Source organism: Dendropsophus ebraccatus, chromosome 6, assembly GCF_027789765.1.
Source record: "Dendropsophus ebraccatus isolate aDenEbr1 chromosome 6, aDenEbr1.pat, whole genome shotgun sequence".
Lineage (NCBI taxonomy): Eukaryota > Metazoa > Chordata > Amphibia > Anura > Hylidae > Dendropsophus > Dendropsophus ebraccatus.
Genome location: NC_091459.1, coordinates 131,224,566 through 131,239,712, shown reverse-complemented (window position 1 = coordinate 131,239,712; position 15,147 = coordinate 131,224,566). Strand labels below are relative to the sequence as shown.

The window sequence follows — 15,147 nt, the reverse complement described above, 5'->3', positions numbered from 1 at the left end:
CTGCAGGCAGCATAGCTCAGTGTGACCATTGTCCCCTCCACCATGAGTGATCTGCAAATCATAGTGTTCAGCATCCAGTAGGCTGTGAGTGCAGCTCTGCAAATTACACATCTCGTCACCATTTAATTCTTCTTAGTAATTTCTGAGCTTAGAGGGAACATTGATTGCGGCTGCCGGGATAATTCACTTAGCCTCCTATACGTACATAGTTCTTAAAGGGAACCAGTCAGCTGTCTACATTACATATACATTCTGGAGCCTCTTCTCTTAGGATTCTTGTTTTTGTGCTGCTATGTTGTTTTTACTGGAAATGTATGAACTAAGTATTACTGGGAGCCACCATTCTTTCCAGTCTGACACAGTGCTCTCTGCTGCCCCCTCTGTCCATGTCAGGAACTGTACAGAGCAGGAGAGGTTTTCTATGGGGATTTGCTACTGCTCTGGTAGTTCTAGACATAGACAGAGGTGGTGGCAGAGAGCACTGTGTCAGACTAGAAAAAATGCATCACTTCCTGCAGGGCATGCAGCAGCTGTTAATTACTGGAAGTTTTTTTTTTTTTTAATAGACGTAACTTACAAATCTGTATACCTTTTTGACACCACTTGATTTTTCCCTGGAGTACCCCTTTAAGTATTACCAGTGAATAATAATAATAATAAATAATTATTTGTATAGCGCCAACAGATTCCGCAGCGCTTATGGTTTGTGCATTAGTGCGGAGTTCACATATGTAGATCTAGGTTAGGAGCCTAGTATATTAATGCTGTAAATATTCATATACCTGAGTAACTCTTGTTTATTCCAGTTTTGACTTGTTTACTAGCACCCAGTCACATGTCATGCATTGCTAATACAGTAATAAAGTAACACTAGGTATCCATATCATGTATGTCATTTGTTTCCTGTCTGTTGATTACTACACATATGTTATTTGTGGTATTTTTGTAGGTGGACAGCATAGTAGCAGCGGAGTTTGAGCTGGAGTATCTCTTACTGGAAGGGCATTGCTTTGACGTTTCTACAGGACAGCCTCCTCGTGGGCTGCAATTTACTCTGGGGACTCCGACCAATCCTGTGATTGTGGACACCATTGTCATGGCTAACCTTGTAAGTTATAGGATGATAATAATGATGCCTTGAGATGGATCAGTTCACTGAGAGATAAGTTTCATGCTGCCCAAGGAGGTTTTAGTAATAGGGAAAGGGGGGAGAGGCAGAGGGGCTCAGAGAAGGAGATAAAAGATCTGGTGTTGTATCTGGATTTATAGCTTATACTGCTCAGTACTGCTCTAAAGTGTCCTCTGTGCTGCTGCTACTTCTTAAGGTACACTATAGAGAGATATGGGAGAGCAGAGTCTCCTCTTCTGTGTGTGTGCATGTGAAGTAGTATAATCCTCATATTCAGCACTATGAGGGAGATTTATCAAACATGGTGTAAAATGAAACTGGCTCAGTTGCCCCTAGCAACCAATCAGATTCCACCTTTCATTTTCCAAAGAGTCTGTGAGGAATGAAAGGTGCAATCTGATTGGTTGCTAGGGGCAACTGAGTTTCACTTTACACCACGTTTGATAAATCTCCCCCGTGTGTATAATATAATTCACTAATACTTCTGTTTTTCACTTATAGGGCTATTTCCAGTTAAAAGCTTACCCTGGCGCGTGGGTCCTGCGACTCAGGAAAGGCCGCTCTGAGGATATCTATAACATATACAGGTAAAGCATGGAATCCATGAAACCTCTCTCCCTGACAGTAGTCATTGTAATCTGGGAGACGTTTAGTAGTATTAGCATTGATCAATGTCTCGTCTTGCAGCCATGATGGAACAGATTCTGCTCCCGAGGATAAAGAAGTAGTTGTCGTTCTCAGCGATTTCAGGAGCAAAACAATTAAAGTCAAAGTAAGTCTACCGACATATACACAAGGAGGGATTCATCACCTTACCTGTATGTTTCCTTGTGAACCAAGTGAAAAGAACGCAACTCTGGATTGGCTAAAAATCAGTGTACTGACTACACAGGTCCTGTGATTATACTCTGTACAGTCAGTAGGAAAGATTATGGTTTCTGACCATGCCAATCCCATAGATCTTAAGGTTCACGTCCTGACTAGAGATGATCGAACAGGGCTGAGGTTCAGGTTTGTACGAACCCAAACCATCGGCATTTGACTCCCGCTGCCTTCCCGTTTCGTGGGGAAGGTGGAGACAGCCCGAGTACCGCCTGAAAAACAGGGATACAGCCTAGGTAATAGGTAATAGGCTGTATTACTGTTTTCCTGGAGGTACTCGGGCTGTCTCCACCTTCCCCACGAAACAGGAAGGCAGCGGTAGTCAAATGCTGATGGTTTAAGTTCGTACAAACCTGAACCTCTGCCCTGTTCGATCATCTCTAGTCCTGACACTCATGGTACATGCACTTATTTTAAGATCAAGGGTTCCTGGTCCTCTCTGGCCTGGTTGCAGTCACCAGGGGTGGTCAGGAAGCCAAAAACATAGCAGTGGCTATTTTATAGTTAGTCTAAGGGTCCATTTACACAGAAAGATTACCTGCCAAAGATTTGAAGCCAAAGCCAGGAATGGATTTAAAAAAGAGGAGAATTTTCAGGCTTTCCTTTATGACCTGATCTCTGTTTATAGTCTGTTCCTGGCTTTGGCTTCAATTCTTTGGCTGATAATCTGTCAGATAATCTTTCTGTTTAAATGGACCCTAACTCCTGGTACCTTAATGGGAGTGGACCCTTGTCATTTTTAAAAATGGAGGGCTTAAAGGGCAAAAATCTTTTACTTCAAAATAAACTGGTGCTAGAAAGCTATATAAATTTGTGATTTACTTCTATTTAAAAATCTCAAGTATTCTTATTAGTTTATCAGCTGCTGTCTGTCCTGCAGGAAGTGGTGTATTCTCTCCAGTCTGACACAGTGCTCTCTGCTAACATCTCTGTCTGAGACAGGAACTGTCCGGAGCAGTAGTAAATCCCCATAGAAAACCCTTTCCTGCTCTGGACAGTTCCTGACATGGACAGAGGTGGCAGCAGAGAGCACTGTGTCAGAGTGGAAAGAATACACCACTTCCTGCTCAACATACAGCAGCTAATAAGTACTGGAAAAAAACTATTTCGCCGGAGAACCCCTTTAACATCACTGTCAACACAGGCCTGAGCTGATACAGATTTCTTCAGACTGTGGATTAACATTCATGTATCTGGTATAGTGTGTGGCTAGAAGAAGAACTATCATCAATTGTATGTCCCTTCATTAAATAGGTTCAGAAAAAGCCAGACATGATGAATGAAGATCTTCTTAGTGAAGGAACGAATGAGAATGAATCTGGCTTCTGGGACTCTCTTACATGGTATGGTATCTTGTGTGGTCTTGACTCTCTGAAGCTTTGTACAGAACCTTTGCTGCCAGGGGTTGCTGTGGGTGGGATTACCAATGTAAAGAACTACTGTTCCCATGATTCCTCTCCCCTCTCATAGAAACTGCCCTCTATTAAAAAATGAAAGGTAGGACTGTAATTAATCACTGTGTTGATAGCATAACAGAACTATTACTGACTCATCACTGTCTGCTGCCCAGTATGTAAAACACAATCCCTCCAGAGAGATGAAAGGTGGGCAGGGTGCAGTGGAGTCAGGAAGTCAGCATGTGACAGACAAAGTGAATGATAGCATTATACACACAATAGCATTATACAGTCTGCTGCCCAGTATAGGAAACACAATCCCTCCAGAGAGAGGGAAGGTGTGCAGGGTGCCGTGGAGTTAGAAAGCAAGTGTGTGACAGGCAAAGTGAGTGATAGGATTATACACACAATAGCATTATGCAGTCTGCTGCCCAGCATGTGAAACACAATCCCTCCAGAGAGAGGAAACGTGGGCAGGGTGCAGTGGAGTTAGAAAGCAAGCGTGTGACAGGCAAAGTGACTGATAGCATTATACACATGATAGCATTATGCAGTCTGCTGGCCAGTATGTGAAACACAATCCCTCCATAGAAAGGAAAGGTGGGCAGGGTGCAGTGGAGTTAGAAAGTAAGCATGTGACAGGCAAAGTGAGTGATAGGATTATACACACAATAGCATTATGCAGTCTGCTGCCCAGCATGTGAAACACAATCCCTCCATAGAGAGGAAAGTTGGGTAGGGTGCAGTGGAGTTAGAAAGTAAGCATGTGAAACCCCATAGAAGGGAGGAAGGAGAGAGCAAAAAAGGTAGAAAATAAATAAAAATTATGGAGTTATCAAGTCCTATAACTTTCTGATATACGTGACTAGTAATTTGTTTTTGCTCTACAGAAAAAGCAGAGAGAATGTAGTGTAGGGACTTACAGGAGTCTCACGCTTTACCTCCTGCTGAAATCCTATGAGATAGAGTTTTACTTACCTGTGTTCTTTTCTGTGCTCCTTCTCATCAGGGGACTGACAGGAGGGCAGAAGCAGGAGGAGGTGAAACAAGATAAAGAAGATGTCCTTAATATCTTCTCCCTGGCTTCCGGACACCTGTATGAACGCTTCCTTAGGTGAGTGCGCTGTGTGGGGCTGAGTTTGCCACTTCTGATGCTTATGCCCTATGTTATCGTAGGCCCCTTTCACCACATGGAGAAAAAATAAGAGGATGGCTAATATGTGTCATTATACTGTATGGAATAGTGAAGAGACATCCCACAGATATAGTCTATGAGTGATGGATGATTCTGGAAGGCTCTACACTGGCATGCTTTGGAGGTGTTCATTTCCCAATGTATACCTGTGATCTATACCAGCTGGAGACAGATAGGGCCGGCACAATACTAGTAACTCACACTGGGGTACTGTGAGCTAGGAGCTATATTACAAGACAGTAGGAGCTATGCGGATCAGGGCATGCCGTGGGGTGCGCCTTAAACAGAGACAGTGTCATGGGGGGAGGGAGTGGCGTCTAAACAACAAACGACCGTTTTCGTGTCACCTGACACTTCTTCCAGTTTTGGACACAACCAGAAGAAGCGGCAGGTGACGCGAAAATGGTCATTCAGTGTTTGGACGCCGTCCTGCATTCCACTCCCTCCCCCATGAACTCATGGACTTTTGCATGAAATAAAGGATCATATCTGCAGCCAGTGTGGTGAGTGTGCTTTACTTTTTCTACTGTACTGCATACACTATGAGACACACGAGCAACAATTCCATCATCTTCAGTCTGTTATTCTACATTGTTCATCCAGACAAAGGCAAATTTGAGAAGCATTCCGAAGGGTCTATAGGATCTATTCTTTTTCTTCCAGAATAATGATGTTATCTGTGCTGAAGAATACAAAGACGCCGGTGAAGTTTTGGTTTTTGAAGAACTATCTGTCCCCTACTTTTAAGGTTTGTATGTTTAAAGTAGAGGCAACGTTCATCTGTCAGGCGGCTTATAGAGGGAGATCACCTGCCCAACCAGGCAGAATCGGGCAGATATCACAGCGTTTCATAAAGACAACGATCAACTGTGGAATCAATCATCACTGATCATTGTCTTTCCTATTACGCTATACGTAATAGTGGGCGCATGGTCAGTGGCTGATACCAGGGTATAAAGAATAATAAGCCTGGAGAGGTAAGTATCACTTTATTATTTTCTATATACGGCAAAGGATGCATGGACATTGCTAACAAGGCCTGTGCAGCCCTTGCAGCCGTGTAATAGGCTCTGTAATCCAGCGACTTTCTAGCAGCACCGGGACGTGTAATATAGTCCTTACACTTGACCATAATAAAAGATCTGTATACTATCTGCAGTGACCCATTCTATTCAATGGGAGGTACAGCAGCCAGCTATGGTCATAAGTTCTACAGAGAATGAATGGAGCAGTAATCGAGTATAAATCATGCCGCCCTATTCATCACGATTATAATCTGACTCTAGGACCCTCACCGATTTGCTAGTTATCTCCTACCCCTAAGATAAGTGATAAGCTTTAGCTAACCCCTTTAAAGGGGTATTCCGCTCAAACATAACTTTTGATATGTTGCTGCCCATGGGGAGACTAACAATTCATTCCATACTTATTATCTATTCAGTCTCCTTCCTCCAGTTCTGAGCAGCAGCTTTCTGCTGAAGATAGAGAAATCTGTGTGTGAGCCTTTCTCTCTTTCTCCCTCTCCTACCTAATGGCGGCTGATGTAAACAAGTCCATGGCAGGCTTTATCTGCAACATTGTAGCTTCTTTGTAATGGGAGGAGGGTTAATCACAGCGAGTTCATCAGCAACTTGACCTCAGAATAACCCTCCCAGCTTTACAAAGCAGCTACCAGGTTGCAGATAAAGCCATTCAGCTGTCTCAGAAGGGAAGGGGGAGGAGGGAGAGACAGAAAAGCTGACACACAGATTTTTGTGTTTTCAACAGAAAGCAGCAGCTCAGAACTGGGGGAAGGAGACTGAATATATAATAACAAGTATGGAAGAAATTGCTAGTCTCACCATGCGCAACAGCATATCAAAAGTTATGTTTGAGTGAAGCCCTGTGTCTGCCCGATCTGTAGTGAGTTTTTTCTATTGCACTCGTTCTAGGAGTAATCCGGTGATGTGTTTAACAGTAAACAGAGATTCTTTTTTTTTTTTTTTTTTTTTACTATCGAAAAACGACTTTTTCCTCGGGAGTAAATGACGATTTTGGCCGACGGTGACGCTTACAGCCTATTTCCACTTAAGCTAACCCAACCGGCCTTTTCCTGTTATCCCTGCTATATGCAGCCAAATAATCTGTTCTTTTAAGACAAGCCACATGGGTCCCCCCCTTAGTTTTGGACACTGCAGGGGAAATTCTGTTCCATAACTGGTTATATATTTGCATTATCGGGGCGCACCATCGCCTTGCTAAATGTCACAAATATCCGCGCTGCTTTCTGCTCCCGAGTGCCATAAGATGCAATTATACCCCCGCCGGGGCACTTATTGTACTGTAATGACAGGATTTCTGTGAACAATTTTCCACTAATCCGCTGCATGTTTTAACTCTTACAGAACTTTATCCCTTACATGGCCAAGCAATACAACTTCCAGTATGAACTGGTCCAGTACAAGTGGCCCCGGTGGCTGCACCAGCAGACCGAGAAGCAGAGGATCATCTGGGGGTACAAGATCCTCTTCCTGGACGTGCTCTTCCCGCTGGCTGTGGATAAAATCCTCTTTGTAGACGCTGACCAGGTATGAATCACGTAAAGCGACACAAAGCTGTATATAAATCAATTAGGTTATTCTAAAAAGCTCATTTAAGGTGAGGACTGTAGAGCTGCCCATACATGTAAGGCAGGGGTAGGCAACCTTGGCTCTCCAGCTGTTGCAAAACTACAACTCCCATCATGCCTGGACAGCCAAAGCTTTAGCTTTGGCTGTCCAGGCATGATGGGAGTTGTAGTTTTGCAACAGCTGGAGAGCCAAGGTTCCCTACTCCTGATATAAGCTATGAAGGCTTAATTAGCCAATACCAATCTCTCCCAATCCGCTCTTATACTTACATACTCAGCTTGACTGAGCATCCATGTTTCCTGACACCTCTGGCAGCAGCTTATCTTCCCAAGTACAAAAGGATCAGGTAGCTCACCCACTGTCTCCCACTTACACTTGGTTAGTGCCTGACGGTGACGTTTCTCTGTATTAGATTGTGCGCACTGACCTAAAGGAGCTGAGAGACTTAAACTTAGACGGCGCCCCCTACGGATACACTCCGTTCTGTGATAGCCGAAAAGAGATGGACGGGTATCGCTTCTGGAGGTCAGGCTACTGGGCCAGTCACTTGGCCGGACGCAAGTACCACATTAGGTAACAATCTTCATTATGCCTGTAGAACTATTGTTAATGCAATGTAAGCAGATTGGATATGGACCTTACTGTTTTTCCCTTTTTTTCCTAGTGCTTTGTATGTTGTAGACTTAAAGAAATTCCGGAAGATAGCAGCAGGAGATCGACTGAGAGGGCAGTATCAGGGACTGAGCCAGGACCCCAACAGTCTTTCTAATCTTGACCAGGTTGGTGCATTAATGGAATATTTTTATCGATGGATTATTCCTGTATCAAGGACAGGCTCCTTCAAAGGAGTTGTCTGAGATAATCTGATACTTGTGGATCCCACCGGGGCTGGGGGGTGGGACATGTGGGTAATGTAACCTGTCTTCCTCCGCTACAGCTGACGGATCTCGTGCCACCTGTTCTCCACCGCTGTCAGTGTTTTGAAAACATGTGACGTCTGACCAGCCATTTCCAAAGCGAGTGAGATGTCCATGATTGTCTCCAAAACACTGACAACAGTGGAGAACGGACAGCCCGAGATCCATCAGCTTGGAGGCAGCAGGACAGGTAAGTATACATTACTCATATGGCCCCCGCATTCCCCGACAGGATCCGCAAGTATCAAATTTTCCTGGGAAACCCCTTTATAGCTTTAAATGAGAGATTGTGGGTGCACAATGAGCATTGATACCACTGACAATGGCATAATAGGGGAGGTGCAATCTATATGCTTCTTAGGTATGTTCACCCAATGGTTGGGATTTGCAACCTGTTGAGGGTTTTGCTACCACATTGTATTGAATTTATGTTGTGAAAAATTGGAGTCCATAATGAAAATGGTAGAAAAGTAAGGATGGCCTTCATGCAGTGTACATTTTTGAGCCTTGATGCATAAGAAGATTCTTATTCATTGACAATTGTCCTTGTTCTCTTTCTACAGGATTTACCAAATAACATGATTCACCAAGTGCCTATCAAATCGCTTCCCCAGGAGTGGCTGTGGTGCGAGACGTGGTGCGATGAGACATCCAAGAAAAAAGCCAAAACTATAGATCTGGTGAGTTATTCATTTCAGATGAAGAAGGGAGATGGTGAATATTGGACAGACAGAGCCGGTGTAATATCTGTTGTTTGCCTTGCCTGCCCCATAGATTCTGTACTCCGCTAATACATTATAATTTCTGATTTATAGTGCAATAATCCAATGACCAAGGAGCCAAAGTTACAAGCTGCTGTGCGCATCGTCCCAGAATGGCAAGACTATGACCAAGAAATCAAGAGATTGTACAGTCGTTTCCTGGAGGAGTCTTCGGGTATTCCTACAGATCAGCCTGATGTCACTAGGCAGCCAGATAAACAAGGTAACGCATTGGGTGGAACTGGTGTCGGTCATGTCTGACATGTTATAGAGATGTATCAGTTATGATCGCTGGAGGTCCGGGTCTTTAACCATCACGATCGCTAGAGAAAGTGTAAGGGCTTGGCCATGCATTTCTCTCTTCATCTCTCTTTGATGCAGGTGGCCCCATAGATTTACTATTGAGTCTAACTCCTGGAGGAGAGACACAGAGAAGCGCGTAGCTGAGCACTTCTCTTGGCTCATCCTAGCCATCACTCCAGAATCCATCCGATCAAAACTAAAGATGAGGGAATTTACAATAAATTTGAGTTCATGAAACTGTGAACGCTCAGCATTTGATTCCAGATAGATGGAGAAGATGGATGCAGCCCTACGGCTTAATCCATCTTCTCCAGCCACCAGCAGTCAAATGTAGAAATGATCGAAGAGGGCCGAGGTTCAGGTTCGTACGAACCCGAACCATCAGCATTTGACTCCCGCTGCCTTCCCGTTCCGTGGGAAAAGTAAAGACAGCCCAAGTACCGGCTGTATCCCTGTTTTCCAGGCGGTACTCGGGCTGTCTCCACCTTCTCCACGGAACGGGTAGGCAGCGGGAGTCAAATGCTGATGGTTCGGGTTCGTACGAACCTGAACCTTGGCCCTGTTCGATCATCTCTAGTCAAATGCTGAGCATTTAAGGGTTTCGCGAACCTGAACTTCCTTCATCACTAATCAAAATTTTTGACTTTTGTCCCAACGGGTTTTATATGTGCTAAAGATGCCAAAGTATTTTATGTCCGATCATTGTGACCACTGGGGCCCCCACTGTTTACAAAAACAGAACTTTTGTTTAAATAGATTGACGGCCGAAAATGTGCACTGCTGCTCTATAAAAAGTCTATGGGACTGATAGCCGAGTACAGCGCCCTGCTGTCTCCATCATTCCCATAGAGTGTACTCTGCCACCCCTCCATTCAGCGGGAGATGGGTAAGGTGATCAGCTGATCATTCAGTAACCCTGTTTATCTGCTGTTATCCCAGAGGTAAGCTGCTGCCAGTCCCTTTGCTCTATAGTCATAGGAATGGCTGATAATGTAATATATAGGTAGCCTGCTATGATCCAGAGAGCGCAATGCTCTGTTTTAGCCTGAGCTGGGGACCCCTCCTCTATGACGTCCCTATATAATATAAGGACAGGCGTTGTTGAGGTGCCTGTATATAGAAAGGAATAGTGACAAGTGGGAAGTGATAGAGAAGGATTGACGCAGGTAGGAGATAGAAGGACTGCAGTCACAATCTGTATTCACACCTTTATTTTTGCCTCTACAGATCACAAGCCACATGACGATTTATGATTCACAGACGTCTTCAGAAAAAAAAATGTGGACTCGAGTTTTTTTCAATTTTTTTTTTTTAAACAGACGTTGAGAGATTATTGGGAATTTTATTTTCATTGATTTTACAGAATGTCTGCAAGACTGCTGAATGGTTTGATAGGTTGCGGTATTGGGGTATTTATATTTTGGGGTATGACTGTATTTTTTTCGCCTAGGGAAGACTGTGGTGCTTTTCTACTTTTGTTTTGAAGGATGCGACAAAAATTAAGACAAAAACAAACCACAAGTTAGATGGAAATCAAGAGGTTTCAGATGTCCTCCCACGCAAAAAAAACCCACTGAGTGATTAAACCACTTAAACCCCATTGAAATGTGTTTACATGAATTCCTTTATCTGTATGTTCAGGGAAATGGAGAAATTTCATGTCTTCAGACCTTGTCTCCACCTTCCTAACCAGGGTGGAATGCATCTAAAATCCGAAGAAGCTTAAATAATTTTAGTGTATATAGCTCCTATGCACTTCCTATGTGTCTCCATGGTAACAGACTACAAAGAACCCCTGTGTAGTCTGATTCTGCTGTCTTCTAATTGTTAGTACGAATTAAAGTGTAACTGTCACTTTAAGATATCTCTATTTTGGTTGGTCGTGGTCTAAGTGTAAAGACCCCAGCTGCTAAAGGGAACACAAAATAGTTAAGACCCCAGCTGCTCTCTGAGGGGTTCACTCCTTACTCTCTGTGTCTGTGATGGAGACTTACTTTGGGATTCCTTCTCAGATGCATGGTGCAGAGCCATGAGAGAATGCATGTATTGCGCACTTCTACCAGCTTGTTTTTCATATGAGATTGACATGTTTAATACAAGGGCTTTTAACTATTGCGCAATCCATTTTCCTTGTGGACACCACAAAAAGGTGGCACTAGGGAAACCACTTTCTTCCTTCTGGATGAGAGCCTATTTACATGATCAGACTACACAGAGGGTGTTTGTAGTCTGTAACCATGGAGACGCATATATATATGCATAGGATACGCTTTCAGCTACTGTGACGCATTTTCTTATAGGATAAAGTTTTATACATTGGGCCAGCATTTTGTAATGTGAGATTTCATATAGTGTTCCCCAACTTGTGGCTCTCCGGGTGTTGTGGGGAGCCGCAAGGAATTTCCTAAAAGATTTGAATGAATGTAGCATTCAGTCATACGAATACGAACCTTCATGAGCAGGGTATAACTAAAGGGATGCTGTGTAAGTATGAATGTATGTGTGTATGTATATATTGTAGCCATATGGTTTTTATTTTTCAGCTAAAGGTTCTGTTATTACAGCCACAGCGCCATTCTTGGTCACATGATTTGTCTAGTATTGCAGTAACATTCTCAATAGAAACAAACTGTAATGTCACATATAGCACATGGACCATAGAGGGGTGCAAAAAACCCCTGGATGGGGTTGGGTATTAGTACAAGAGGCAGTGTTCATGGTTGTGATTTTGGATTGTTTGTAACTTGTTTTGGCAGACTATAACTCCTCACAGGCTGCTGTCATGGTACACTGGGAGTTGTAGTCCCACAACCATTGATGAATAATTTTATAGTTCACTTGAGATTACTTTCCCCAGACACAGCCATATACATTTTATCCCGTATCAGCCATTATAATTGTTCTAGTCGGCCTGTACATGATGACTGACCCGGGGAAAGAGAGATCGAATTTTCTGGGAATATTCTGAGATGACGGTCTGCAATTTCTCAGCTTGAAAATTTTAACCGGAGACTGATTGTTCTAGTTAAAATTGTCCATTTTTATCTACGTTCTAGTTAAAATTGTCCATTTTTATCTACTTTAATATGTATGGACGCATTTACGGCTTATTTCTTAAAGGGGATTTCCAGCATCACAAAATTCTCGAGCACAGTTAGAGGTTTCTGTAAGAAATTGATACTTACTCACTGCGTCTCCTCTGACCTCAGCCAGTGATTGGCTGAACAGGCACTTCCTGCATGTCGAGACAAAAACAGGAAGCTTTGGTCAGCCAGGAAAGGTAGGGAATCGTGGTAGGTGAGTACCAGGAAAGGCAGGGGATCAGGGTACGTAAGTACCAGGAAAGGCAGGGGATCAGGGCAGGTGAGTGCCAGGAAAGACAGGGGATCAGGGTAGGTGAGTACCAGGAAAGGCAGGGGATCAGGGCAGGTGAGTACCAGGAAAGGCAGGGGATCAGGGTAGGTGAGTACCAGGAAAGGCAGTGGATCAAGCAGGTGAGTGCCAGGAAAGGCAGGGGATCAGGGTAGGTGAGTTTATTATGGCATCCTCAGCCAGTAAGCAAGAACTCTGTGAGACAGGACAACCCCTTTGAAGGAGTATTACCATAAGCTATCCCCAATAGAAAAGATAGGAATAATGTTCTGACTGGTAAGGGGCCAGCCTCTGGTACCCCTAGGATACAGAGAACAGTTTCCCTACTCAGGTTGGTGCTAAGCAGGTGTGTAGGTGTAATGTAGCAGTAAGGAGAGTGGGGAGGACCTTATCGATGGCTCCACAACTTATTGTACTGGATAGTATTATGGGGAAATGTATTGTTTATCTAGGACATTGTTTGCACTAAAATCTAATAGTAATGTTGTATGAATTGTATGAGGCAATGATGATGTATAGTATTGATGATGTGTGCTATTGATGAAGCTTTATTCCACCATCTTTCTCATTCTGAACTGTATTGGCCAGTAAACATGGCAGTGATATCCGTTATACATGTCAGCAGCACATGGGATACAGTGATTTTTTTTAAAGGGTCACGATGGACAGAATGGTGTAGTCGTCTACACTGTTCCACCCTTCTTTTTCTCATGGTATACAGCCATACATCTCTTTTTTAGCATTGATCTAGTACTGATAGTGTGTACAAGGCCTTATGTAGGGGTAAAGCATGATGTGACCAGCCCCCTAAATATACATAGCCCCCAAAAGAGCGGACAGCCTCTGTGCACTGCCATGCTGGCTTCACTAAGTGTAAAAGGCCTCCTGACAAGTCAGAGTTCCCCCCTACACCAAGGACACTACTAGTAGTTGGCCAGACTACAGCCAGAACTACTATGTCAGGTGTGGCTCAAAGCGAACCTGTCATGTCTTTCATGCTGCCTGTGGTCCCCTGTGCTTCCTTTCTGACCACCAGCTGTAATTTATAGACATCTCCCTGCTTCTGGTATAGGGAGAGATCCCTCAGTCAAGGCCAATGAAGCAGGCAGAAACCACTGGGGACCGCCATTATGACTTGAGGTTCGGGCAGGATGAAAGTGAGGACAGGTTTCCTCTAACCAGATTACCATAGCAGTCCGGAATCGGTGGGAAATGTCCAATATGGGCCTTCCCAAACCTCCTCCTGGAGATAGCCATGTAACGTTACAGCTCCGGAGTAGTGTTGAGTGAAGTTGCTGAACTGTTCAGGTTCCACAATGCTCTCAAAACCCGAACACTTGGCGTTTGCCTCCCGGTGCCTGGAGAAGGTAGGTGCCGCCCTTGGGAGGGCCTGCATAGGCTGTATCTATGTTTTCCAGGAATCCGTAGGACGGCATCCAACGCCGGGAGTCAAGTGTTCTCATTCGGAGAACGTTGCGGAACCTAAACATTTCGGCAACTCTGCACGGCGCTACTCCTGAGCGAGATCTTTGCACATTTGTGTCTGTGTATGTAGAGTAGATGTAAGGTTGCGGTTTTCTTTCCAGGCCATCCAGTCTTCAGTTGTCACCTTCCGGAGATAACATGTCACCCCCCTGTGTTCTGTATAGGAGATGTATAAGAATTGTGTGTGATTTATATACTGCTTTGAATCAGATTTTTTCCATTTGATTAAAAATAATTTTTGCTATCTGTGTCTATTCTCCATCACTTCTTATTGTATCTGTTTAGTTATTGACTGTTTAAGCCACATAAAAGTATAAACCCACTTACAGAGCACAGAATTGGCCTTTCGGTTATTAATTTTTTTTTTTACACCCACTGGCAGCAGTAAGGGGTAACACAGCCCTTCTGCTGCCTCCAATGTTTGTGTTGGGAACTGCAGGGCTGCACAAGCACAGTTACATATACGGAGCCTCCTCTGATGTCTATATAATGTGTGATAGCTTTAAATTAGACATTACACTGGGAGAAGCCGTCTGTGTCACTAGTGCTGCGAGTTGCAGCTCTTTTTAAATCAAAGTCAGGGCCCAGTTCTGGAGATCATGGGGGGATGCGAATGAATAGGAACACCAGGTGCCACAACTGGATGGTTTACCTCTGATGTAAAAAAAAAAAAAAAAAAAAAGGATCCGTAGTGGCTATTCCCGTGTTTTGAGACTCGTAACTAAGGCTCCACGGACCTCCTTTTTTTTGCATTTTTAGGGGGCAATGTGTCAATGGACACTCCTGAATGAGGACATCATGAATGAGGACATCTGGGGTCCCGTCTGTTGCCACAGTGGGGCACAGCGCCATACACCCAGGCTGGACAGTAAATATTTTAATATTAAAGGGATATTTCAATGTTAAAGATGTATCCTCTATCGTCTTTTTGGAAAGAGTCCCGGTGTGAATGTAACCTTTACCTGCCTTTCTAGTGGATTGAAGGGTTATATCATCCCACGCTGTATAACCTGCGGTACTTCTATCACGTCTAATCACTTTATACCTCTATTTGCAGCAGTGACATAAAGCAAGCTGTGGCCAGCCAGCACAATGCT

General features: G+C 43.9%; 1 protein-coding gene across 4 annotated transcripts in view; it reads left to right on the top strand.

The window, feature by feature from the left end:
- The window catches only part of UGGT1 (UDP-glucose glycoprotein glucosyltransferase 1), a 53,529-nt gene extending 39,235 nt beyond the window's left edge, over nt 1-14,294 (top strand). For all 4 annotated transcript variants that reach the window (XM_069973032.1, XM_069973029.1, XM_069973030.1 and 1 more), the window contains 12 exons: nt 950-1,108; nt 1,631-1,716; nt 1,817-1,901; nt 3,266-3,354; nt 4,418-4,522; nt 5,267-5,351; nt 6,988-7,170; nt 7,625-7,785; nt 7,877-7,991; nt 8,693-8,809; nt 8,945-9,113; nt 10,421-14,294. In XM_069973032.1, coding sequence (XP_069829133.1) covers nt 950-1,108; nt 1,631-1,716; nt 1,817-1,901; nt 3,266-3,354; nt 4,418-4,522; nt 5,267-5,351; nt 6,988-7,170; nt 7,625-7,785; nt 7,877-7,991; nt 8,693-8,809; nt 8,945-9,113; nt 10,421-10,446 — 1,380 coding nt within the window. In that variant the 3' untranslated portion in view covers nt 10,447-14,294. The remainder of the gene's footprint in view (nt 1-949; nt 1,109-1,630; nt 1,717-1,816; nt 1,902-3,265; nt 3,355-4,417; nt 4,523-5,266; nt 5,352-6,987; nt 7,171-7,624; nt 7,786-7,876; nt 7,992-8,692; nt 8,810-8,944; nt 9,114-10,420) is intronic.
- The last annotated feature ends 853 nt before the right edge of the window (nt 14,295-15,147 follow it).